The following is a 26,235-nucleotide window of genomic DNA, read 5'->3' as shown; positions in this document are numbered from 1 at the left end:
TCCAGATGGATGAGAAGTTCCGGAGACAGAGTTCCCCCAGAGCGGCTGGGATTCAGGTAAGCATTTGAAGCTCGTACAGTCTTTAAAAATAAGCAAAGATTTGCAAAATGCTTACTAATGTCTTTTTTCTGTTCTTTTCCCTTTTCCTTAGGAAGCGATGTGCCGGGATGGGAATGACACCACCGAAGATGCCCGCAGAACAGAAGGAGCGATGAATGATGGGCAGAAGCGCCGCAAGGTAAGGCTGTTCCTAACAGTGTTCTTGTTCTTGCAGGAGCTGAGCGCAGAAGAAAGATGCAGGCCTACTGGAGACCGATCCGAACACGGCGAGTGTCACGCTGCAGGTGCAGAAAACGCAAAGCATGTTTCTCAGCCTGGGCGTGGCTTAAATAATCTCTGGGTTTCCCAGGTGTCTCTGGGATGAACCACACCCAAAAGACTAGACTGCACATGCAGTTCTGGGAACCGAAATATGTGGGGGCATCCATCTTGTCCCCATCAATGCACTACAAGTCCAATCCCCAATGTTATCCTATGGGAGTGAGTGAGTCTGATGCCACAAGCGCCAAGTCTGACTCCAAGTGGGTCTTTGGAGGGATGGAGATGCCCTTGAGGGCCATGTAGGTGATCGTGGCCTGGCTCCAGCCTGACATCTCGGAGGGCTGGGGACATGAGGGGCAGGAATCATGACAGTCTCTACATCTCCTGTTCCCTCCCAGGCCCTCTGCACGGCCTTGGATTCTCATTTCACCACTAAACCCCAAGACATCCTGTTCACCCTCTCTTCCTCTACTTCTTCCTCCTCCTCTTCTACCACTCCTGGCCCACCTGTGCTGTACCTCCTCCTCCTTTCCCCTGTTCACCCCTGACAATGTTTCTGGACATGTCCGATCTATGAAAGCCTTGTCAAAGCAGGTTCTCCCCTGCTCATCCAGAACCATCAAGGACCACACCAACACCCTTGCTCCAACCTTGGCCGATTTATGCAATCAATCCTTTGCCACTGGAACTTTCCCCTCCCCCTTAAGCACTCCCTTGTGCACCCACTTCTAAAGAAGCCCTCAGCTGATCCTTCCTATCCGGCTAACTATCACCCTATCTCCATCACTCCTTTCCTGGGAAAATTCTTAAAATAGCTGGCCTTCTCCCAGCTTAATCTACATACTGAATCTGTTGGATGCCTCCATGTGCACCAGTCTGGATTCAGAGCTGCCAGAAGCACTAAAACTGCTCTCCTGAACACCCGTGAAGCCCTGCTCTCCAATCTTGACTCTAATCTCCCCTTTGTCCTCATCTCCTCGATCTATACTAGGCTTTCAACCATGCCATCCTGCTCAAACGCCTCTGTGATAATATGGGTATCACTGATCAGGCCCTGGCCTGCTTGACCTCCTTTCTCACTGACCGACCCTCTCAGGTTCAACTGGGGTCTTTCCTCTCTTCTATGTCTCTCTCTACTTGTGGTGTTCCCCAGTGGTCTAACCTATCTCCCTGGCTGTTCAATCAATACCTGGCACCTCTTAACCACTGCATCGCCACTTTCTGCTCCAATTTTCAGTGTTATGCGGATGACACCCAGCTCTCTTTCAGGCTCCCCTCAGCCATCTCTGCGCCTTCTATCATACCAGACTGTCTGGCCACAATTCGGGAATGGTGTCCCGCCAACTATCTCTGCTTTAATGCCAGTAAGACTGAGATCCTACTCATTGGGACACCTGCTCCATTCTTTCCTCTCTCTCTCTCTGGCCGTCCAATCTGGGCCCTCATCCTGTTCCTTCCTGTGAGGCTAAGAACCCTGGTGTCATCTTTGACTCCACCCTCTCCTCATATTTCTGACGTCTCTAAGAAGTCAAACTATCGATGAGGGATGGTCGAATCCTGCCCCAGCTCCCCCACTCATAAGATACATGGCCCGGAAGAAGAACCAAAGATACCATGATAGCTCATACCATTTTGGACCGATTCCTAGTGCTCCTATGATAGACAAGTATGTGGAGAGGTACCCACGTAGCCAGCCCTATAGCCCAGGAGCAGTGCAAACGTTACCTAGAGTGGATGAGGAACCTAAAACTGCAACTAAGGAGACTTCAATTGACAGTACCGACTAAAGCGTCAAGAAGCCACGTTTTGACGTTGTTAAAGAGACACCACGACATAGCAGCGTTAAATAGGAAGCACACGTGCCATCCGCACATCAGAAAACAAAAACACACAAAGAACACATGCGGAACAGTTCTATAAGTTAGAGGACAGATACATACACATACTGCCTTTGCTTTATTATTTTGTCACTGGCTTAACCGCAGCAATGCAGAACCCGCAAGAAGAGATCCTGAGCAAGCTTGCAGATGCTTACATATAAATAACCTTATGAACTGCAGAAGCACCTATGGGACCTGATAGAACCAATGTTTTACTAACATATGGAAAATTATAGAATAACAAAAACATGTAGAAGCAATGCCATGGCTTAGGAAAATCAAAGTAAGCCACAACCATCTCAGTAAGAGCTGATCTGAATTCAAACGGAACAGGAGAAGCAACCGTGTGGGACAGAGCCGGCTGCCAAGGCCACCAAGATATGAGTGACATTCCATTCCCTGAATGGCAGTAACACCAGCTGCAGTAAATGTGAATAATTCTCCAATATTCGGAGCTCCAGAAGCCCAAAACACAGCCTCTGAACACGTGGTTCGGCCAACTTGAGTGATGAATTGAAACCGGCGCTGGGAAAGGGGAGCGATGTCACGCCACCAGACAGAAGCTTGGAACAAAGTCGTTACAGTAAAAGACATGTTACATGATGTGAATGGGCATTCTCATATACTTTGGTGGTATACATGCGTTACAATGCAGACACATAGTTATACTTGTTTCCTTGAAATCACAGTTCAGTATCCTAGGGTGGGTAGCAATGGCCAAGAACCAATGATCAGACCCTTACACTGCAACATTGTTTAGTGATAGCAATATTGGGATGGGCCAGGCCGAACATCTGACATGGGAGAGCCAGTGAACTAACATGTATAGGGTCTGCTATAGGGACACTATTACTCAACACCCAATCAGAGCTGGTGATAGGTTTTCTGGACTGGAGAGGGGCCCAGGTTGTGACGTCCTCATGAGGCAACATGCCCTCAAAACTGGCCTGCGAGCCAGAGCTCACCGAGATGTTCCAGGATTTTACCTAGCCTTGTACTGATCCCTGTTGGTTTTGACTGTAATAAACCATTTTTGACTGTAATAAACCGCAGTTTGAACTTGCTGTCTGGCTGGGTCTACATTCCTTTTGGGGGAAGGTGTTGGGCCTTGATTGAGTCCGCCAACTCCTACTATCCCTCCCTGGGAGTTCATTCCCAACAAAAGGTATTCTTCCTTTTCACATTTTACCCCAGAAGCTCACTGTCTCCAGAGCTCTAGTGCTCTCTAGGCTGGACTACTGCAACAGCCTCTTTCTAAATCTGCCTGCCTCTACTCTGTGACCTTTACAACTAATCCAGAACACGACTGCAAGACTTGTCCTTGGCCTCAAGCCCAGGGATCGTATCTCTCCAGCACTGAAATCTCTTCACTGGCTCTTTGTGGCTGCAAGGATCAAGTTCGAGAGACTCTGCAATGTCCACAAGGCTTTCTGGGGCCTGGCACCTGTCTATCTCCAACTTTCTCTTCGAATACATCTTCCTTCTTGAGCTCTCCGCTCATTCACCTCCAACTCTCTGATGGTCAGACGCTTCTCCAAGCAGAGTTAGATGGCAGATCTCTCTCCTTGGCTGGGGCCTCCATCTGGAACAGCCTCCCTGCCTCTCTCAAATTTGAGCAGAACCGCCTACGGGACTGGAAGCAACTCATGACCTTAGTTTTTGCTTTAGCTTTCTCTCTTCCCTGCTGATTTACCCGACTGCTTTGCGCACTGGCCCAGGCTCCTGCTTGTCCAGTTGCCCTTGCACTGACTCCGGCTCCCTCAGCACTTTAGGATCTGTTCCTGCAACCCTGCAGTCCCTTCTCACTGCACTTATGAGCTACCTGCTGGATGCACTTATTGATTACCTGCCTGCTGGCTGCACTTATTGATTGACTGCACTTCTCCCTTCTCTCCCCCCTGGCACTTCTCCCCTTCCCTGCATTTGAGCGAATGACACAAGGTCTGACCCCCCCTTTTTTTTTTTTTACTCCTCCTTGTCTCGTCACACCTAGAAACACTTGTGTACAGGTGAGTTATACATGCCATATCATACCATCACAACGAAAGGTAATTCATTTTTAATGCAAAAGAAATAAAGCTATATTTTGTATACTTTCCCAGAATGTAGGTGATGTATATGTACTAGTGGTGTATGACATCATACCTCCGTTGCAGATGCCCTTCAGTGAGGGATTTCTTTTTTCATTGCCAACATTCTGGCTCACCTGGAAGAGAGATGTCACAGAAAGCGGGATAATTATTTTTTCTATTTGACTGCATTTGTTTTAGAAATATTTTAGGGGGGAGAAAGTAAATAATTGCCATATGTTTTTAATTGAAAAATAGGGAGGGTCAGCATCATGTATGTAGTGGTTCATACATGTCAACATTAGCCATCCCATTTGGGAGGAGTAGTCTAGTCCTGGGTCTAACTTTCGATTTGCTGTCCCTTCCCAGGACCACAAATTCCATAAAACAAAGTTGAAACCAGGATTGGAATTGTGAGACGCGCGCAGGTAGTTCTTCCCGTTCAGTGACTATTGGCAGCGTCAATAGGAAGCTGCATCTCTAGTCTTTCTTTCGTTTTACTTAAAACAAAAAAGAGAAAATACAAGCGAGACTACTGCGCCTTCTTTCTACTTAATTGACGGGCGATTTATGCCATTCTATAATATTTCGTCCCATGCCTACAAGTTTGACAGGAGAAGAATTTTGATACATGGGAGGCACCGTACTCAAACAATATAAAAACAAAAAATACACTAGCGCAGTCAGCTAACTTAAGTAACCAATGTTGCCATTTTTGAAAGGGGGAAATCCTTCAGTCATTCCATATGAAACACATGGAAAAAACGCCACGAAATAATCACGCGTACATGCAAAAAACTGACCATTTCTTCTGAGATGTGTTCTTGTATTGAAAAAGAACCGGTTATGTTTACAGGATGATACTGTAAATATATGTATAAAAATACAGTTTTAATGATTAGCAGTACTGTAAGATAATGTAATCAACGGCAAGCATGTCAAGTGGACATAAGATATTAATACTGCCTATGTAACGGTGCCACTCTCGAGGAAGAATATTCAGATAATACACCTTTCCAAGATGGCGTCCCTATTGTCGCCATCTTTAGACGGCTCCGGCCCCCTCGCTCTACCTGTTCCAATGTGGAGCGCAGCAAAACAGGAAGTGTCATGGAAGCTGCCGAGCTGAGCCGCCGTAAACAACTGCGCGCACCCTGCTTCTTTGCCCACTACTCGCGCGCCAGGGTTTGGAAAGGGGCGCCTGGCCTTCCTTAGACGTGCCCCCGTGCGCCCCGCACCGTAGGGCGAGACCCGGTGGACTGACGGCGCCTCGTGAGAGGCGCTAGCCCAGCAGGGAGAGACTGCTGAAAGCACCACTGGGGGGTGAGGGGAGGGGCTAGTGGGCGGCGGAAGCCGTAGACGGGACTGGGGGGCTGACCCCGAGTATGGCCTGAGGTGGCCGCCACCCCCCCCCCCCCCCTCGGCTCTTGGAAAAGCAGTGTTCTTTACCCCGGGGAACTCTTACTCTACCCACGCAGCGCTTTCTGCATTTACACCAGACTCCCTAACACCTTACACGGCTGTTTTACGGAGTCCGGGGAAACGTTCGTTTCTGTTTTTAAAAGTTGCATTTTTCAGCTAAATGATAACTAGATGCTTTGGCATTACTTAAATATAGTTTTAGAGCTGACGGTACATTCCTAATTAAAAACAGTTTCCTAAAATATGACCATAACACATATGTTCTTGAACTATAAAATAGACTAGAGTCTTTTTCATACTATTACATCGTTTTCGATAATCGGGGCTTTACCTAGGCTTAATTCCCTTATTAAATAATGTACTACCATTTTTCTAACCATTGCATCGACTGACGACAACCTTTTATCCCGAACCACTTCCCTCCAATAATATAGTCCTTGATAAGCGTTCTTCCCAAAACGAGACGATTCTGTTTTTCGTAAAACGACTCTGTCTTAATTCTCGAAAAACACAACATAACTGTTATTTATTTATAATCAAGATTTTCAGAACCAGTTTTTAAATCAGTTCACAAAAAGACACATTATGGCGTCTCCATTAAAAAGTGAAACCATGAATGTGTCCAAAAGATTATAGTGTACATAAAAGTGCCAATCATGCCTTATTGCCCAAACAAAAAAGTGAACTGACCACTAAGGAAATCATTTACAGTACGCTTTATAGAGCCGTTTGTTCGTTGATATACCCATACAACTATTCCAGCCATACAACTAAGTTCTATTGTATAACATCGTAAAGAGAGAATATTTTTCACGAAGATTTTATTGTCAAAATCTTTATATAGATTTTTACAAATTTTTGAAAAACATGTTTAATGTTTCGCGCAACCTTAACATTATTGCTTTTTTTTCCCTTTGGGAAAAGCTGCCCAAAGTCTCTAGTACAAGTTTATAGGTCGTTTTTATTTTCTCAAATAAAAATCCTTCTTCGAATGTAACACTGCATTCATCTTCGTGGAAAATCTTTTTCATTCATGTACTTCAACAATGACGGAATGACACCAGAAAAAGCAATATTGAGTCAGTTATTGAACATAGATTTTTATGGATACAAATTATTCTATATGAAGTTTAATTTTGATTTCCAGTAGGTCATCATTACTAGTAGAATTACTGCCCCAAACAAACTATACACCACAAAAAGAACATTCCCAGACTTTAACAATTGTCAGGGGGGCGAGATCAATTCTGGATATCTACAATTCTCTAATGGGTCCGTGTGTCCTTGCGACCTATGCCAATAATTCCAGACCCAAACTGCTCATGTGGAACTTGGACAGCAGTCTGTATCTACGGAAGGTGGAGGAGGAGGCAACTGCTGCTTATTTTTATTGGATGACCTCAGTAAATTGAGCTTGTTGACATTTTGAATAAGTGGACCCAGCTGTCCTCTCTCCCCACTTACAATGGGGGAAAACAAACGAGACTACAACATTGTCTATTTAGAGTCTGAGGACGATGATGAGAGGATGATGCGATTTGTCGATAAGAATGGGTTGGAGCCAACCACGCCCAGTACTGGTGGACTGGTATACGATCGGACAACTGTGCTCATTGAGCAAGATCCTGTACGGCCGCCAGGTGAGGAGGATGAAGAAGAAGAAGAGGAGGAGGATGACGACGACGAGGAAGGTCAGTGTGCTGACCACCTGCCCTTCCTGGCACAAGCGCACGAGCAGGGCTACCTTCTCATGGCTGAACATGACGGGATGGCTCATGGGTACGTGCAGCACATCATCTCTGCTGATCAGATTCACCTTACCATCAATCCTGGCTCTACTCCCATGCCCAGGAACATCGAAGGGGCAACACTTACCCTGCAGTCAGAATGCCCAGAAACCAACATGCGAGAAGTAAGTTCTAAGAGTTAGATTTATTTGATGTTCCTGTAAAAATGTGATTCTATAACCACAAACTAATTGCACAAATTATCATTTTCATATATTTGGATCCTACCCTCTGTACATGCTATAGAATTCAAGGTGAGAGTTATACATTGGGCAACATTTTATACTAAAACAGATGTGGTAATGCACAGTGCCTTTCTGTTGACAAGGCCCACTTTTTTTTACTTGTATCAAATTTTTGTATGGTGTTAAAAGTTCTCCAAGCACCTAATTGAGAAGGACCACAGGCCTGAAAGTCATGGTGAAGAATCGAGGTGGAGATATTGATATTTGTGAGTAGACAACTTTTTGATGCATGTTTAAAAAAAAAAAAAAAAAAGAACATCAAATTAAGCTTTTCCCTACTTGACTCCAAGACCATTTGAGTTTTACGTAATTTAAGAGTCAAAAAGTGGGGCCATCTTCGAGAAAAGCAAACTAAGTTACCTGCAAGTCGTTTTCCAGCCATTTAGGGAGATTAATAGATTCATTAAAATATCGAGCATCACTGCTAATATTTTACAGACTTGGCTGCTATGAGTAGTAGCCAGTCGTACAAGATATTCCAGTCAAGTGGTGTTACCGTCTGTTTGGGTACGTGACCTGGAAAGATTTAATGCCTATTCCATGATGATGGCTGGTGCAGACAGCTACTAGTGTGTTTTTGTAATGGGTTCTCATGCTGTGAGTAGTCTGTTGCCACGCTACAGATGGTCGCTTTGGGTGAAGGTGCGTTAAGAACAATTCAGTGGGTTTGCTTGGATGGATAATTCTGTTGTGTTGGCAGTCCAAGTCTGTAAAGTCAGGCATATAGCGCAGAGGATTCTGAAGCTTATCCCCATTCCTAGTGAAGAGCTAATGTAGCTAACTTTGTACTAGGATGACTGGGTTTCTTTTCTTTTGCCAACTACAAGTTACTTGGTCCATCTCAAAATCTGGATCACTCTATCTAGGATGTAACTTTTATGGTAACTATATGACAAACCAAAACTGTAACCACCTTTGTATGTGTTCCTTGATGTTGTCATTGTTAGATTACACTGTAACCATGAGCTAAGTAACCCTCCTGCAACTAAGTCAATTTCATGCAACAGCGCCTCGATGCCCTTGGGCTGCTAGTGCGCTTTACAAATTCGAATAAATAAATAAAATGTACTGCATTTTCACGCCTCGCATTTATCAGTCTCTGAAATGGCTTGCATCCTTCTTGTCACAACTGGAAGAAGACTCGTTCCATTGGTCACAGTGCTCAAGTCTTTCTCTGGGTAGCCATACCCTTTTTGCACACTACTAATGGTTGCCCCTGCTGTTTATATTTGTTCTTTTGCTAAAGCGTTACAATAAAAAAAAATCTCGTTCAGGCTGAAACGTGTTGACACATTGAAATAAAGACTCTTGGAATAGAAGATACAATGGGCATTTGCCCTGCTAATTTCAATAATGCACACAGTTTATCTTCTGTACTTGTTTATTGGCGCAGGTTTATCCTAGCTCCCCCTGCCTGAAATCTGAATTAGAAGGAAACAAAACGGGAACGGAACAGCTTCTCAACACGCATGCCTAATATTACTGCAACCATAGTTTGAAATTGCAATTTAGGCCATTTGCATCCCTATTCATCCGTACCATATGTTGTACTCATAATGTCATGCACACACACATTGATTTTTTAAATTATATATAATATAGGTGTACCCATAGATTTGACTGACTGCTGCAGCACATTTCCACTCCTCTATTTCTCCACCCCACATCTTGCCAACCCTCTAAACCCTGATGATTGATTGAGTCAAGAAAATGTTTGGAGGAGAGGACAATTTGTTGCTACAGCAGAAAAACTTGACTGGGAGCCAGAGTGTGCGCGCCTTGCCATCATCCTTAACACTATGTTCTAGGAGTCCCGGGCTCAAGAGGCTGCAGCACCAGGGCCATCATGTTTTACTATGGAGAGCCATAAACATGGTTTTCCCCCTCCCACTATCCAGGATAAGATTTGTGCTTAGGAGGGAGTTGTTTCCCAGTCACCTGCAATTGAAAAAAGTGCGAGAATACAAGTACCAGAATCCCTGGAGATATCAATGTGAATTAACCTGAAACACCTGAAAAGGAAATATAACTAGACACGCCTGAAAAGATAAAGAAACACAGCCTCCCTGATGATTGATGGAGTCAAGAAAACGTTTGGACGAGAAGACAATTTGTTGCTACAGCAGGAAAACTTGACTGGGAGCAAGAGTGCGCGCCTTGCCATCATTCTTAACCCTTTAAACTGCTTAGTCAATTTACTGCATCTGATATTGTTCTGATCGTTCCGCTCCATCTTCTGTCTTGCCACAACCCATATGGTGTTGTGACTGCCATATTATGATCTGCACATCACATATCCCTCCCACTTGCCCGCACAACGCGCATATGCATATGCTAACAAGCAATAATTCACCCATGGCACTTAAGAAATGGTGTTTGCGTGACGAGGACTGGCATTCATGTCGGGTGGCAAGTTACTTTTTTTGTTGTTAGTTTGCAACCTGATATTTGTATCCCTGCCCCCTCAACTGTTGCACTTGCATCCCATCGATAGATAGGCTGCTATTAAACCAGTCGTTGAATTGCACCACATGCAGCACCCAATTATAGATGTATTACTAGTACTTTCATTGGGGCATCCAATATTGCTGTAGGGTAATTGGCGAATGATTTTTGCATCTCCAGACAGCTGCATTAACTCATAGATTGATTACACGGTTAGATTGATTTCATTACTTCTGTAGACTGTTATGGCATACACAGGTTATTTTGCCATTGTTTGTTTAGATTGTTTTGCTCATGTAACTTTATTCTTTGTGCAGTATGCTGTCATTGCTCTCATAGGTTGTCAGAGACTGCTTTTCTTTGGTGGACTTCTGCACTCACAAATGTAGTTGCTGCATCTATACATTGTTTATATTCTGCAGACTGTCCATCTCACAAGTGTTTCCTTTCATAATCTGTTCAGGGCTTGCAAAATCGACAAGGAGAATTTATGAACTGCTAGAACCGTTTGTATGGTACTCGACTTTACCGGGGAGTATGGGGACGTTCAAACTTTTTACTTGACATTTACTGCAAACGGTAAATACGTTTCACTAGTAAATATTTGGTCACCCATCACCATGGAACTAGTGCATATGTAAACTAAGGAACTCGTCATGTAGATCTAGTGGGATTTTTAAGCATTTGAGAGGCCTCTGTTGTAGCACTCACAGGTTTCTTGATTCCATAAACTGTTTTCATGTAGAGACCATTAAGGTATTCTCAGATAGTTTCAATATTGGATCCATCTATTGCTTCCTTCAATGGACTTTACTCATAAATTGATTTTATGATTGCGCTCAGCGATCCTATGCTGCATCCATGCACTTTTAGGAGGGTCGTAGTTTGGAGAACTCCCATAGATTTGCGGCACCCAATCACTGATTATGCCCGTAGCGTGCATTTGCATAGGTTTTTGCTTTGAGTGCTTCTATTCCCAACTTTAAGATATGTATTAAAGGTGCTAATTCAGTGCCAAATAGGGGGGCGTACCTACCACCTATGAAAATAAGCAAGGAGAGACGGGGCACCCCCTAGGGGAGAAAACCACGGGAACCCAAACAAACTGCAGTTACACCATGGAAGAAGTCCTTGCGGGGAAACATGGGGATGGGGGATGCATTGTGTGTACTATCGGCCTGAGGGACCTTTGTATGATTAGCGCCAAGAGTGGAAAAAAATGGCCCGGTAAACACCCCACGGTCCAGGTAGGAGGGAGGCCGAGCTCAAGCTGCGCGTCACAGGCACGACTGAAGCAGCTAAAACTGGGTGATGTAATGACAGGGCGGCAAGCCAGTCCTACGGGCACTCGGGCGTAGAGGGAAAGTGGACTTGAGTCAAAGAACTGTTCACAGGGCCACAAGTGCCTATCTGTAGGTGGCTATGGGAAGGGGAAACTGAACGGGGTGGCCTTTCTGGGAGAACCAATCAAAAGGTAAGTTTAGATGTTTGGGTGGTGGGTAGCCTTCAGAGTATCCACTACAGGGTTTGCGAAGGCCAATATCTAGCACGTAACGTGTGAATGTCTCCCTTTCCACCAGAAGCAGGGTGTCTCGTGTTCTTTCCTCTATGGTGCTCACTAAAGTTCTGGCTGTCAACACTTGCAAACTGTTCCTTGGAAGAGTGAGTATCAATGTGGCGCCTCATGGGGAGGCGGTGAGATGGGATACTGTTGATATTTTAGCGCCAATCCTTTTCTACTAACATACGTTAGCTCTAAGGATATGGAGTAGCATGGCCAATGAATGTCTTGGGAACGGCAAGAAATGTAAACCTGTAACTGTGTCAACTGCCATTGCATTCAGAGTATAAAACTAACGTTCACTGTATGAACAGATGTTAGCTCTCCTCAATCTATTCTAGTCCACTGAGTTGTGCGTGCCCAGCTGTAATAAACAGTGTTTCTTCTTGCCCGGTGTGTTCTCCTTTTTGAAGTACGAGTTTTATATGGTGTTTCAGAGGACCCAAAAATCGATAATAAAAGTAATCCAGATGAGTCAATATAGTGCACGGGAGCAAGAAAAACAAAAATGTATTTCAAGCAACTACGGCTGTGAATTATTCAAAAGAAATCATTCTGTGAGTGATTAATACAAAATGGTGGAGTTTTACAGTCAAGTGCAGAGTTTCAACATTGTTTTCGACACACTTAGGCAATATCATTCTCCGATTGGTTGCTCTATAAGTGAATCTATACAATTCGTATCTCTATTGGCTTACCCTAACCCTTGTGACCATTAAGTTAATTCATTCATAAACATGGTTTCAAACATTGTTGTCGAAAGGCTGTCTGCCATAATTAGTCAATTGCAATTGCAATTAATATTAAGTTCTGGAATTGTTCCCTAGAATTATTCGCATTATTGATTACTCACCTTGGACGAGGTTTTTGGCCTCGGAGGAAGAGCTTTGCTCGAAACACGTGTCAGGCTGTGGAATGGAATTAAAAATATAATTCAATTGTTTGATGTATTATTTGTAAAATTGGCGCAGTTCACTGATCATACTTACATGGTTTCATCTCCGCTGCTTTCCCAGATTTGCTATTGGACAGTTCCAGTCTTGTCTTGGTTATTTTTTGGGAACATGGGAAGAACTTCTTTTTATGTTTATGTTTCACATGCTGAATGTGTGTGACCGGATTGAACTTTCTCTTTTGCAGCCAATAACCGCACTGCTTTCTACCCTTTCTCTTGTGGATGCTGCTTCCCTTAGCAACATTGGATTAGGTCATACTGCCTTGTATTTCTGGCGGGGAAAGGGCTTCACCTACATCTGGCCAATCGCTGCACGACTTTGCCCCTGCATTCCTTTGCAATGTCCTAAACTCGCTGATTTTGCTGTGTAAAACAATTTGTAATGCTTGGAGGTCTGTTATTCAAATGGCTTAGGCATTGTCTTCAAGTTTGCGGCCTACTAAGGTTTAGGCACCTATACAGTGTTGAGTGCTTCTATATACATATACATGTAGCGTGTTGTATGATATGATATGGCATTTGTAACGCGCCTATAGACGAGTGTTTCAAGGCGCGACGAGGCAGGGGGGGAACAAAGGGGACACAGACAACGATCCTACTAGGCCAGGTGTCATTCAGATCGCGCAAGTGCAAGGGTAGGGGGAGGGGAAAAGTGCAAGGGGGAAAGGGAGAGGGGAAAGTGCAGTACAGGGTTATTAGCATACAAGATAAATAACAAGGGCCAGCCGGTGGCAAGTGCAAGGTAAGTGCAGGCAAGTGCTGGGAAGGGGGGCTGTAAGGATACAGACACAGTCCCGCAGTGCAGGGGTTGCCAAGGAGGCAGTGCAGGGGAGAGTGGCTGGGCCAAGGACCGAAATCGGTGAGTGGCCCAGTTGCAGATTCAGTGCAGTTTTATTAATTTTAGCAGGGGCGAGGGGAAGAGAAAGTGGAGGCAAAGACGAAAGTTTTGAGGTGCTTCCGGAACCGAAGATGGTTCTCCTCAAGTTTCAGGGAGGCAGGAAGGCTTTTTCCAGAGGGAGGCCCCTGCAGCGGAGAGAGATCTGCCCCCAACTCGTTGTTTGGAGAAGCGGCTGACCCTGAGGGAGTTGGAGGCGGATGAGCGACTAACTCGAGAAGGAAGATATTTAGGAAGAGAGAGTTGAAGGTATTTTAGCCCAAGGCCCCAGAAGGCCTTGTGGACAATGCAGAGGGTTTTGAACTTGATCCTCGCAGTCACTGGGAGCCAGTGTAGTGATTTCAGTCCTGGAGAGATGCAGTCCCTGGGTTTGAGGCCGAGGACAAGTCTCGCAGTCCTGTTCTGGATGAGTTGCAAAGGGCGGAGAGTAGAGGCTGGCAGATTTAGATAGACGCTGTTACAGTAGTCCAGCTTTGAGAGAACCAGGGCTCTAGAAACAGTGATCTTCTGGGGGAAGGAGAGGAAAGGAAGGATACCTCTGAGGAGGTGTAGCTGGTAGTGTGACTTCTTCGAGATGTCAGATATGTGAGGAGATAAGGAGAGTGTGGAGTCGAAGATGACCCCGAGGTTTTTTGGCTTGCAGGTAGGAGCAGGAAGAGGGCCAAGAGAGGCCTGCCAGAGAGCTGCAGGGAAGGAGGGACTGGGTGTGCCGATGAGTAGAATCTCAGTCTTACTGGCATTAAGGCAGAGGCCATTGGCGGCACACCATTCATGGATAGCAGAAAGACAGTCGGAGATGATTGTATATTTTCTTTTAATTATTGTTGCTATCGCACACTCCTGCCTAGTGTATGTCTCAGTTAATTTGATCTGTACGTGTGTGTATATATATGTTCTGGTTAGGGTCTAACGTCTTTCGCTACGTTATTCTGTCACTACCATTACCTGCATGGCTTAGTCTGTCTATGTATGTTTCTCTCTGTATATGTCCAATTGCTATCCTGTGACATCGAGAACTATCCCTATTCCCGCACCTCATGTTCATAGCCTAAATCTACCACCGCGTACTTGTCTAATAAATGTTAGCTCTAGCTTTTATGGTGCTTCTTGTCTAATGGGCCTATTTACTTGGACCTGTCCCGGTGCACATGTCACATCTTCCTGTGATGCACGTTTGTTGATTTGTGATGTCTTCATATACTGACATACCTATACCTACAGGGCATGTGTGTGCGCTGCTCTCCATTCTGTCTCTCAGTGAAGGGATATGGTTGGAATGACAGGGTAATCTGCTTTCGACCTGTACCATTGGAATTTGATGTATGTCCTAACTCATGCTTCATGGGTTTTCTTAATTTCCTCACGTGCGGAATATAGGACGTTCATCCCAACACACTGTTATCAGATTAATAGATTGATTTCTACTTCATGGGCTGCAGCTGCATCCATAGATGGAGATTCATTGCACTTGCAGATTGATTTGCTATTGCACTCACTACTGCGCTCTTAGACGGTTTGAACCTTTGAATTCTTGTGCATATATTATTTCTATTGAATTCATAAATTATTCTATTGAATTCATAAATTGTTTGCATCCATATTCCACCATTTCAGTCATAGATTGGTTGGTCTGGACTGATTCTATCTGTACTTAATTGACATTTATATAGCCCTTTACTCTGTATCACACCAAAATACAGAAAAATACACCGGAATAAATGTTTACTGCGCATTTGCAGTAAACGTAAATGCCAAATTCCCATTAAACCGCACGAGGGGATCAGGGTTTGCAGGGGTGTCATTCACTCCCCTTGTGTAGTATGAAGGGTTTGGATGCAAGGCCGGGATGTTGCCATTGCACAATGCTTGAGATTTCTCCCCCTTTATCTCCGGGAGATTACAGATCTCCTTAGCTTTTGCAAGGCTCTCAAAAACCCATTTATGTTTAGCTTTGCGGGACCCTTCGCTGCAGACTGTCTGATGGCTGGCCTTTCCGTTTTTCTTTTTTGTCTTCCCTTGCACCTAGATGCCTTCGGGCCTTTGTCAGCGCTCTGTAACTTACAATTAAATTACATTGCAGAAGAATACATAGGGAGAGTGGAAACAGAGGATGTAGATAGTGATGAAGTAAAAATAAGGTCCAGATTGGACCTAGACACTTGAGAGGGGGTAGTCGACAGAAAAGAGGTAAGAATCAAGAATAGCAAGAAACGGAAGTGAAGAATGAACTGAGGAGAGATGCAGATTGAAAACGTTAAGTATGAATAGGGTTGACCACAGATCTCTGCACTCTAAAATACCTGAAAAAAGTGAATGCACGTAATTAAACCAAATTTATTTCACAATGGCTGCTGAAAGAGAGGCTAAACAACTCCTTGGAGTTCAACCTGAGTCTCTCCTCAGCCACAGAACATATACAGTATATATACATTTCCAGAACACTTAATATGCTCCCACATTTCCCTTATGTTCCAGTACAAGTCATTACCCAAAATACAAAAGGGTGGGCCCTATACAAGGAAATCTAATCTCCACAATCCTATTGGCTGCCTTTCACTGTGGCACCATCCCCATGAATATAGCATTTTCATGATGTTGCAAATGCAAGCCAAACTCTCCTCTTTAGTTTCTCCCTGCAAGACACACAACCCTAAGAAGGTATACAATACATTTGTAGTACAGCTTTCTACTTGGTCACAGACCTGCAATTCCAAATCTGACTTGCATGTTTAATTTATGCACACTTTATGAGTCTAGAGAGTTAACAAAGGGCTGCTTTAATCTGGCACTAACTTATTTCTCCACGCACTCTGACACTCTAGATACCTATTCTTTGCTTTATCTCGCCTTTCCAGCGTGCGCTACAACCAGTTCAATTCATGTGGCCTCTGTTCCTATTATAATCTTTTTACTGCTAATCCATTTACCTTTGTCATATGCCCGTGGTCATTCTCCGCTCCCAGTCACCCTGTTACAAATTTAGCTACCAACCCTAGATTGACAGTGTCAGGTGGCAGATGCTTCTCGGGCTCCCTGCCTAACAATTTCCAAGCCGAAAACCCTGGGCCCATGCTCTTCATCCTATTTCAGATTCAAATGGCTGTTCCCATGTGGTTTCAGCTGTCACCCCGTCGACCTCTTGGCCAGCCAGCTTCCCCAAACAAGCTTCTGTGCTTTGAAAATAACATTAAAAGTAAACTTTAACAATCCTCAATTAACTGTCCTGGATCCACGCAAAACTGTCACATTCTAACAATATTGCATCCATTCTTAATGTTAATACTAGCAAAAGTACCTGTTCTCCGAACAGGTTCTGTAGACAGACATGATAACACTCTCATTCATTGTTGAAAATGAAGGATCCTGTAGGTCGCTGCTCCGCCTTACCCTGGCGTGGTGCATTTAGTTGCAGTGCATTGTTGTGCAAGTATTCCAGAAATCGTGCATCCTAGGACCTTGAAACATGGTTTTCGAGGTCACATAGGGACCTTGAGTTTTGTTCCTCGTGTCGGACCGGTTAAAAACCAACATTTATTTTCTTTCCCTTTCCGGTGAACATGGTTTATGGCTTCGTCAACAGGCCACAAACACATTTTAACTTTTTCTGAAATCAGTAGAAAGGGGTGGTGTATCCAAATGTCATGTAGCCAGTAATGTCCCGAGGGTCCTACAGGTATCAATGCAAAATTTGCTGCAGATTGGTGAAACAGTGTGGATTTGTAATAGGAACAATGCTTTGCTAAGTCACAAACAAATTTGGACTTTTGCTGAAATCCAGGGAAAGGAGTGGGGTGTCTAAATGTCATGTAGCCAGTAAGGTCCAGAGGGTCCTAACAGGTATCTATGCAAAATGTGATGCAGATTGGTGAAACGTGTGGAATTGCAGGACATAAAATAAGCATTGCAGTTTGATATAGCATACTGCTGATTTGCGTTTTTATTTAATTGATCATGTCGCACTAACTGCAATATGATTTTTGAGCGTGCGTCTGTTTTCAATTAATTTCTTTTAAGACCTAATCCTTGTGTGCACAGCCTACATTCAAGGAAGAGACTCCCGGGCTGAGCTGAAACAGTGTTTCAGTGCATGTGCTCAGCCCGGGCACTCACGCACGTGCTGCCATCATCTAAAGCAGGAAGACGAGTCCATGTGCAGAGGCCTGGCAGCTCGACTCATGGAGCTTCCCAGTCATCGTGTGGGTAGGGAAGGGGAAATCAAGCAGGTTCTGTTTGTTTTATTTATATGGCTCCAGCACTGTTTCCCACCTTATTTAATCTAAGCAGCAGCTAAGGGAGGGGGCAGAGGGTCATGCTGGCGGTGAAAAAGATCCACATCAGCGCTATATGTGAGGTGGATTTAAAAGCTCACACAGAACATTTGTTTTATTTATCATTTTATAACTATGGTCATTTTGGTTGTGGTCTAGGAGCATAACCTGCTTGCACACAAGCATGCAGCACAATTGAAACCCCTAAGTCTCAGGCAGCCGGCTCATTGATTTAGCTTGGTTACAGCCGCTCTCTATAGCTCTCCCCTTAATTATTATTGTGTTGAGTGTCTGCATATGTAAGTGGCTTGGCAGAGGCCAGGTTGGCTCCGGCTAGCAGTGAGGTCTGCATGCCTGAGGGAATGCAGTCCTTGGGCCATTCTACCTTGCACCCCCTGCTCAGCCCTTTTAGTTTAATTTAGCAAACTTCCTGTGTAAAGACCAGTGGGCTTTCCCTCCAGCCCGAAACTGCCCAGTGTATAATGCATGGAGCAGTTTTCTCTCTGCCGACTGACTGGTAGCTACGTTAGTATAGTTTACTTTTAAGTCTGGCTTCTCTTAGGCAGATTAACAAGGGGGGGGTCCTGGGAGTCACTCTGCCAGACAGTCCTGGTTACGAGAGACTTACCCAGAGTCTTTAGCTCACTATCTTTCACAGAGAAGAAATATCCCAAACATATCAGTCTTTGTCCTGCCCTGGGGCAGTCCAGCACCGAAATGCTAGGCAATTCTCCTCTGAACAAGAGTACCAACAGAAACCCCAGACACGTGTTTCGGTCTGGTTGGTAGCAGAAGAAGAGGAAGATGGATTGGTTGAGTATCCGCAAGCAGGCCCAGACACTCTGACTCAGAAACAGAAGGTATGCACACTAGAATGGACTGAGGCAGGCAAGCATCACTCCAAAGGCAGAAGGAAAGCCAAGAAAAGAGAAGTAAAAAGGAAATGCACTACTGCCTTCCCAATTGCTCTTAGAAAAAATCCAAAAAATGCAGCAAACAAGCAGAAGGAAAAAACAAGACCCTCTGAAGAGACAAAAAACAATACAATAGGGACAAATATACCAGAGGAAGAACCACAGGAAACAGATCAGGACAGAAAATCTAAAATCACCTGGGGTGGATATTCCTCTAGTACGAACCCTGTGGACTGCGGCGTCCCACAAGGCGCCAGCTTCTCCCCTCTTCTATTTAATCTATATATTTGCTGCCTCTGTGCCCTTCTCTCACAGTTGGGAATTTACTTTACTAACTTCGCAGATGATACACAACTGATTATAGAACTCAGCGGAGACCACACTACAGACAACAGGCTGTCAGCTATCTATAATACCATAGAAAGCTGGATGAAGGCCCACTGGATGTGTCTGGTTCAAAAACAGAACTTATGACATTTGGATCTACAAAAGCCTTATCCAATCTAGGCCCAGTTTATTCGTCATTCTATATCAAGGACTCCAACACTGTGGTCTCAAGTAAAGTGAAAACACTTGGCATATACCTGCAATCCTCACTGGGAGCAGATGCACAGGTCTCATACCTTTAAAAAGAATTGCCAATACTACCAGAGATTATTACGCCGCATTAGGCCATTTCTCAACGCCAAAAATAGCGCCACCATTGCTAGAGCCACGATTCTGTCCCGACTGGATTATGGGAATGCGTTGATGCTTGGTTCAAGTAACTCCTGCATTAAACAATGCCAGATAATCCAGAACAACGCAGTTGGATCTATCACCGGGAAATCCAAGCGCGAGCACATCACCCACGACCGAATAGGCCTCCACTGGCTCGCCATAGAGGAGCGTATTAAATTCAAATCGCTGACACTTGTCCACCGCTGTCTATTCGGCACAGCCCCATCATACCTTAAAAAGGAATTTCACTGGTATGAACTAAGCCGTTGCCTAAGATCAGCCAAAAAAGGGCTACTTAACGTTAGCCATACCAGAGTCAAGGCTACTGGACTCGGGAGAGCTTTTCCCACCAAAGCCATCACACTCTGGAACAAGCTTCCAGATAACCTCAGACTGGAAAGCAGTTACTCCCTATTTAGGAAGCAGCTAAAAACGTTACTTTTTCGGTAACTCGTTAATTATTCAGCTTGGACTCCCTTGAGTCCTCCTCCTTTTCTTTTCATGTAGTCCTGTGACCTCTTTTTTTTCTTTCGTGTTCTTGTCGCGCCCTGATGCTTGCGAGCTTCGGCGCGTTATAAATATAAAAAGAGACTCACCTAGTCACTAAGGGGGCAAAAAAAGACTTAAGTGAAGAAGTGTCCCCTAAAATAATGGCAGGAAAGAAAAATGGCAGGAAAAAGGCTGCAGATCCTGTATGAGGCCGACCGGTCCCCGAGCAGACTGAAATAACTAGTGCAAGTGTGGGCCAACAAACAGACCTTCAAATAATACATATTGAAGATCTACAACACTTGGGGACAGAGATTAAGAATCTCTCAAGTCTGCTAAACAAAATAGACGAGAAGGGAGAGAATAACAACTTGAAGAGGAGCCCTTCAGCTAAAAGTCCACCTTGGGCGCCGATTTTTATGAAGAAGCAGGGGCCCAAGACTATACCAAAGACAGCAAATGTCTCAGCAGAAGAATCATCTATAAACATTGCACCAATCTTCTTGAAACGGTCTTCGTTGGGACAATCCACACCCTCTATGACTGGTGGAAGTAAAAATGGACAATGCAAAATGGTGGTAATTTGGGATAAGTTAAATGACACGGCTAAAAACTGTTCGCCTAGGAAGTATTGGCTGGGGAATTCTCAGCCCAAAACACCCCTGGAGAAAATTGTCCCTCTGCAACAGGAGAACACAAAAGATCTAGAATATGCAATTCCAAAATTGTCGCTCAAAGCAACAAACAAGATTCCGCTGCACAACTCCCTCCGTAGAGGGGCAATTTGGGTTATTTCAATAAGAATCCTCATCTTTCTCTGTTCGGGACAGGAGACCTAGAGTATGTGAAATTCCTGAACAGAAGGAACTCCAAACGTGCAGAAGTGGGACTTACATCCACAAAAGCATGGAAGGCAATAGAAAACAACAAAAAAGAACTGGAAACAATCAATTTACAGGTCTTCTCCACTGTACCAGAGGAAACCAAAATGGCCAATGATGAAAACAAGTTCTCCAAAACTGGGAAGTCCCCCGGAAACGAAGAAACCCTGAATCACACTGCATCCGTAAACTCTTTTGGGACTACCAGGGAGCTAGAGGCCAATATGATAGCCGCACTGCCTGAGATCCTGACACAAGTGCTTCAAAAATTAGGTTTGGGGCTTCAGAATCTTTAGGCAGGATAGACTAAATGTGGTAAGCTGGAACACGCGTGACCCAAAAACATTTACAACTAAAAGAATGAGAAATATCCTCTTTTGCAATACTGATATCTCCTTCAAGAGACTTGGTTAACCCATCCCACACAAATGGAGGGCTACACAACTTTCACAGTACCAGCACTTCAGAAAGGTAAGGGTCGTCCATCGGGGGGCTCCTGCTGGGAATTAGCAACTCACTAAGCAAGGATGTTACTTTAATATATAGTAACAAGAACGGTATCCTGGCATGTACAGTTGCCATACAATTTCCTCTGGGACGGGTGCAGTTTATAGTAGTGAATGTCTACTGGAACCCTGCCCAGATAAACCCTCAGGCCTTTCCTTCTTTATTATCAACACTAATGGGAAAAGATAGCCCTGGATTATGATGATGCCTATTTGATCTTGGCAGGGGATCTAAACGCACAGTGCAGCCAACCTCAAAATCACAGGAACAATCGAAGTCGGACCAAGAAATCGAAGAATGGGGATCAATGGGTGAATAACCTGAATTCATGGGGCCTTATGTTGAATGGGGCAGTGCCAGGCGACAGCCCGTCAGGCCCAACCTGGTCACATGGCAAATCCTCCTCCATCCTGGATTATATTTTTGTATCCGAAGGCATTTTGGCAAAAAAAATATACACATGGAAACCATCTGGTGGGAAGGGAGTGACCATGCCACCTAAAAATAGCCATATCAGATAACATCACTCAAGCCGCAAAGTATGCCCACGATTTGGCTCTAAGAAAAGGCAAAGCAACCCTGGTGAAGTATAAAAGAGAGGGGAAGAAATTAAATGACAACATGGCCGCTATTACTTGGAGAGAACAAAAGGAAAACTGTCACCCTGAAAATTTTAAGAACTTCATCTGGTCAGTTCACCCTCCAAGTTCAGGTGGGCTATGGTCAATCACCCATCACCAGCACTCGTTCGATGAAGAAACGTGGACCCAAAAAAAAACGTATATGAGGGAAATTAGACCTCTGAAAAAACGTAACCTCGATCTGAATACACTACGAGGAGAGCTACAAAAATTGACAAGGCCTACAAGCAATGGTCTATCTCGAGAAAACTCACGCACCACCAACAAGACAATGAGCAGATGCTGGAGGCTCTTTGTAAGGATAGTAGCAGAAACTTCTGGTCCGTCATTAACAGTCTGGATTAAAAAAAAAAACACTCAATATAGTCTGGTGTCAGAAAAATTTGGTCAGCGTACCTCACTAAAGATTTCTAAAATAATTTGGAGATTCAGGGAAGCAGGATGGAAAGCGCCAAATGGTAACTAACCTTCGATATACAGACAATAGAGGACCTAATAACAAAAGCCTCGTCTTCCAAGGTTGCTGGTCCCAATGGTTTAATTTACCAGGTCCTAAAATACAACTCTCAGACCTGGGCGAAATTACTCTATCTATTTAAAGAGATCCTGGCAAGGCATACCTTCCCTTCCTCATGGAAGCAAGCAATCATAATTCCATTCTACAAGGGGGGCGATTGGTCACAACCAGAGAACTAAAGACCAATTGCCCTCCTTGACATCGAAAGCAAGATTTTCATGAGGATCTTGTTGAAGGACCTGGAAGGATGGGCCAAGAAAGCAAATATATTATCAAAGTTCCAACAGGCTTTAGAGGCAGGATGTTGACAATCCTAAATGGACTGACACTGAATCTATTGACTGAGTAAGCAAGAGAGTTGAGAGCGGGGCCTTTCTGTGGAGCCTGATTGACTTTTCCAGGGCGTTCGACCTTGTGGTAAGTTAACTCTTATGGGCCAAAATGAGGGGCTGGGGTGCACCAAGTGGTCTGCTATCTATGCTAATAGAACTACACAAAGACACCTCACTAAGGCTTCGGCTATACGAGGCCGGACACCTCACTGATCCGATTATGTTGGAGAAAGGAGTCGGACAGGGTTGTCTCGGCGCACCCTTTTTTTTCAATTTATATTTGGCAGACTTGGGACTCTTTCTGCAGTCCTGGGTGTTGGCGTGTCCAGGGCTCAATACAACCAAGGTACACTGGCTCGCCTACGCAGATGATCTCGTTCTGATAGACAGGACTGCAGTGGGGTTGCAACATCTACTTAACGGACTGAATGCATACGCCAAAATAAATGGCCATTTAATCAACCCTATGAAATCGAAAATCATAGTGTTTAAACATCCAAATAAACACATAAAATGTGCACACTGGGTACTTGAAGGTGAAGTTATCCCAAGAGTGGAGGAGGCAGTATATCTGGGCTATCTAGTCTATGCCTCCCCATCAATTTGCAAAATGGAACAGGAAATAAGGATGAAAATAGAGAGAACAGTGCAGCAGATGAAGATCTTTTACAAACTCTGCAAATTCTCCATTTATTTATTTGCATTTTTAAAGCGCAGCAGCTGCCCTGGGGCATCGTGGCGCTGTTACAAGAAGGTTTACTTGGCATGTTGAATCGGTTACAGGAATGGCTGTGGTTCCAGGGTTACATAGGAACCATAGCCATGATACAATAGTAATTTACAGACAATATTGCATGCGATACAATTGGAAACTGGGTTTCACTTAAATAGAGTGGTTTTCAAGGCTTTTCTGAAGGCTGTGTGGGATGTTTCCGCTCTTAGCTTGGGCGGGAGGGAGTTCCAAGCTTTTGGCGCTAGGACTTCGAAGCTCGAGCCGCCAGCTTTGACTCTGGTGAAGTTAGGGATTGTAAGTTGGTTGGCATATAGGTCCCTTTTGGGTCTGAGTGATTGGACTGGTTGTATCCGTTCATTGAGGTAGCTAGGGGCGGTTTGGGCTATGCATCTATGTGTGATTGTGAGAGTCTTGAATTGAATGCGCTCTTTAACTGGGAGCCAATGGGCATTTTGTCTTGCTAGGGAGATGTGTTCTCTCTTTGGTATATTGAGGGCTGCTCTCAGGGCATTGTTTTGTGCAATCTGGAGTCTGTTAATGTTTTTGGCCGAGGTACCTAGCAGGAGGACGTTGCAGTAGTCTAGTTTTGCGCCTATAGTCGCTTTGGCGATGTTGAGGCGGTTTGTGGTGGACAGGTGGGGCTTTACTGCATTGATTATCTTGGTTATAAGGGCTGCTGAGGAGGAGATGTAGCTGACATGTCTGTCCATGGACAGGGTGGAGTCTAGGTATATCCCCAGAGTTTTTACAGCTGGGGATACGGAGATTACTGAGTTCTCGATGAGGAAAGTACTGTATTTCTTGTCTAGCTTGTTGAGGGTTTCTTTAGGGCCTACTAGTATGATCTCTGTCTTGTCTCCGTTGAGACAGAGGCCATTGGCTGCCATCCATGCCTGAATAATGGCATAAGTATTTTGTAGGGTTTTCAGGTCTTGCTCATAGTCGCCAGTTTGTGGGAGAAGGATTTGAGTGTCGTCGGCATAGTTGGTGAACGTTATGCTGAATTCTTCTAAGTCGTTGAAAAGTGGGAGTGTGAATAGGTTGTAGAGAGTCGGGGAGGTGCAAGACCCTTGTGGAACTCCACAGTTGATTGGTGAGGGGGTGGCTGACGCTTGGTCTGAGTAAACTCTCATAGCTCTGCCTTCCAGGAAGGATGAGATCCAAGCTGTGGCATTGGATGAAAAGGGGCCGTGTTGGTGAGATGTGTACTTAGTGTTTTGTGGTTGACTAAGTCAAACGCGGCTGACGGGTCAAGGAGTAGGAGGATGGCGTATTTGCCTTTATCCATGTTTTTTAGGAGTTGGTTCTTAAGGTCGAGTAGTGCTGACTCTGTGCCATGGCGTGGGCGGAAACCAGACTCTCTTACCTAGGATGTTGTGAGATTCAAGGTAAACTTGTATCTGTAGGTATGCGGCCTTATCGAGGATTTTCAGCAGGAATGGCACTGTTGTGATGGGTCTGTAGTTGTTGGGTGAGTCCGGGTCTAGCGTAGGTTTTTTTTTTAGTAGTGGGCGAACCCAAGCTTCTTTGAGGGAAGAGGGTACTGTGCCGGTGGCGAAAGAGGCATTAATGAAGGTAGCAATGAAGTGGGCTAGGGGTTCAGAGCAGTCTTTGATTATGTTTGCTGGGCAGATGTCCCCTTTGCAGAGTGAAGGTTTGATTTGTTTCATGATGCGTAGGACCTCAAAGGTAGATACATTTCTGAAAGTGAAGGTGGTGGAAAATTGTTCTTGTGTTTGTTTTGGGGGGAGTGCTTGGGGCTGGGGGCAGTGTGGAGACTTCCATCAAACCCCTACTGACATTTTATATTACAAAAATAGTCCCAGTAATTTTGTACAGCCTGGAGACCAAACCATTACTTTGGGATCTGGACTGGCAAAAAGTGGAAAGGCAGATATGCAAGTGGTCTTTAGGCTTGCCAACATGTCTCCCCATGACAGCCCTCAGGTTTGAACTGGGCCTCAAATCTTTGGAGACACTAGCAGAATGGAGGCTACTTTCCCTGTATAGGCTTATAGTAGAGCCTCAAAACAACTCGCTATATGAAGACATTCATCTATACCTACAAACTCATAAATCGAAGATTTTAGAACATTTGCAACAAAAGGCCTCGAGAGGTCTGGAAGAGGCAGATACCACCATCGAAGTTCTGATTACCTACCATCTGAAAGCTAAAAAAGACATTGAAACTAGAGATTGGATCAGAACTGTCGAGAAAATGCGCCAAATTAAACCCAGGAACAGCTTCCTAGCAGTGGATAAGAAATTTGGTCAACTGCCAAACTACCTACGAAATGTCCAGATTGGGAATCGAGAAATACATTCTTAAGGGTTTGCCTAAATCTTATCCATACAGGAGAAATATTGAACATCGGAGGGCAAAAGCAAAATGCAATTAAGTTGTGCAACATCTACGCAAACCCAGCTAACCAAAATCTGAGCCACTTACTCCGGTACTGCAAAGGCACATGGGAACTAAGAGCAAAATATTTTATCAAATTTGTGGGCCAAGAGGACTGGTTGATCTCAGAAATCTTTTGGAACCTGTTGATCTCGGGGCACAATACAGCCTTAACAATAGCAGTAGGCCAGGTTCTTCTGTGGGCTGGAATTATTCATGAGCATTATCGACAGAGTCTCTGCAATATTCTTG

At 44.5% G+C, this 26,235-nt stretch overlaps 1 protein-coding gene across 1 annotated transcript in view; it reads left to right on the top strand.

Moving 5' to 3' along the window:
* Positions 1 to 5,359: 5,359 nt before the first annotated feature.
* Positions 5,360 to 26,235, top strand: part of MTF1 (metal regulatory transcription factor 1) — a 407,863-nt gene continuing 386,987 nt past the window's right edge. Inside the window, exon 1 of the mRNA XM_069622657.1 lies at positions 5,360 to 7,604. Coding sequence (XP_069478758.1) covers positions 7,158 to 7,604 — 447 coding nt within the window. The 5' untranslated portion in view covers positions 5,360 to 7,157. The remainder of the gene's footprint in view (positions 7,605 to 26,235) is intronic.

The sequence above is a fragment of the Ambystoma mexicanum genome, chromosome 11, assembly GCF_040938575.1.
Source record: "Ambystoma mexicanum isolate Mex_15411 chromosome 11, UKY_AmexF1_1, whole genome shotgun sequence".
NCBI classification, from domain to species: Eukaryota; Metazoa; Chordata; class Amphibia; order Caudata; family Ambystomatidae; genus Ambystoma; species Ambystoma mexicanum.
Note: the sequence above shows the minus strand (reverse complement) of the source record. Positions and strands in the feature narration are given on the sequence as shown.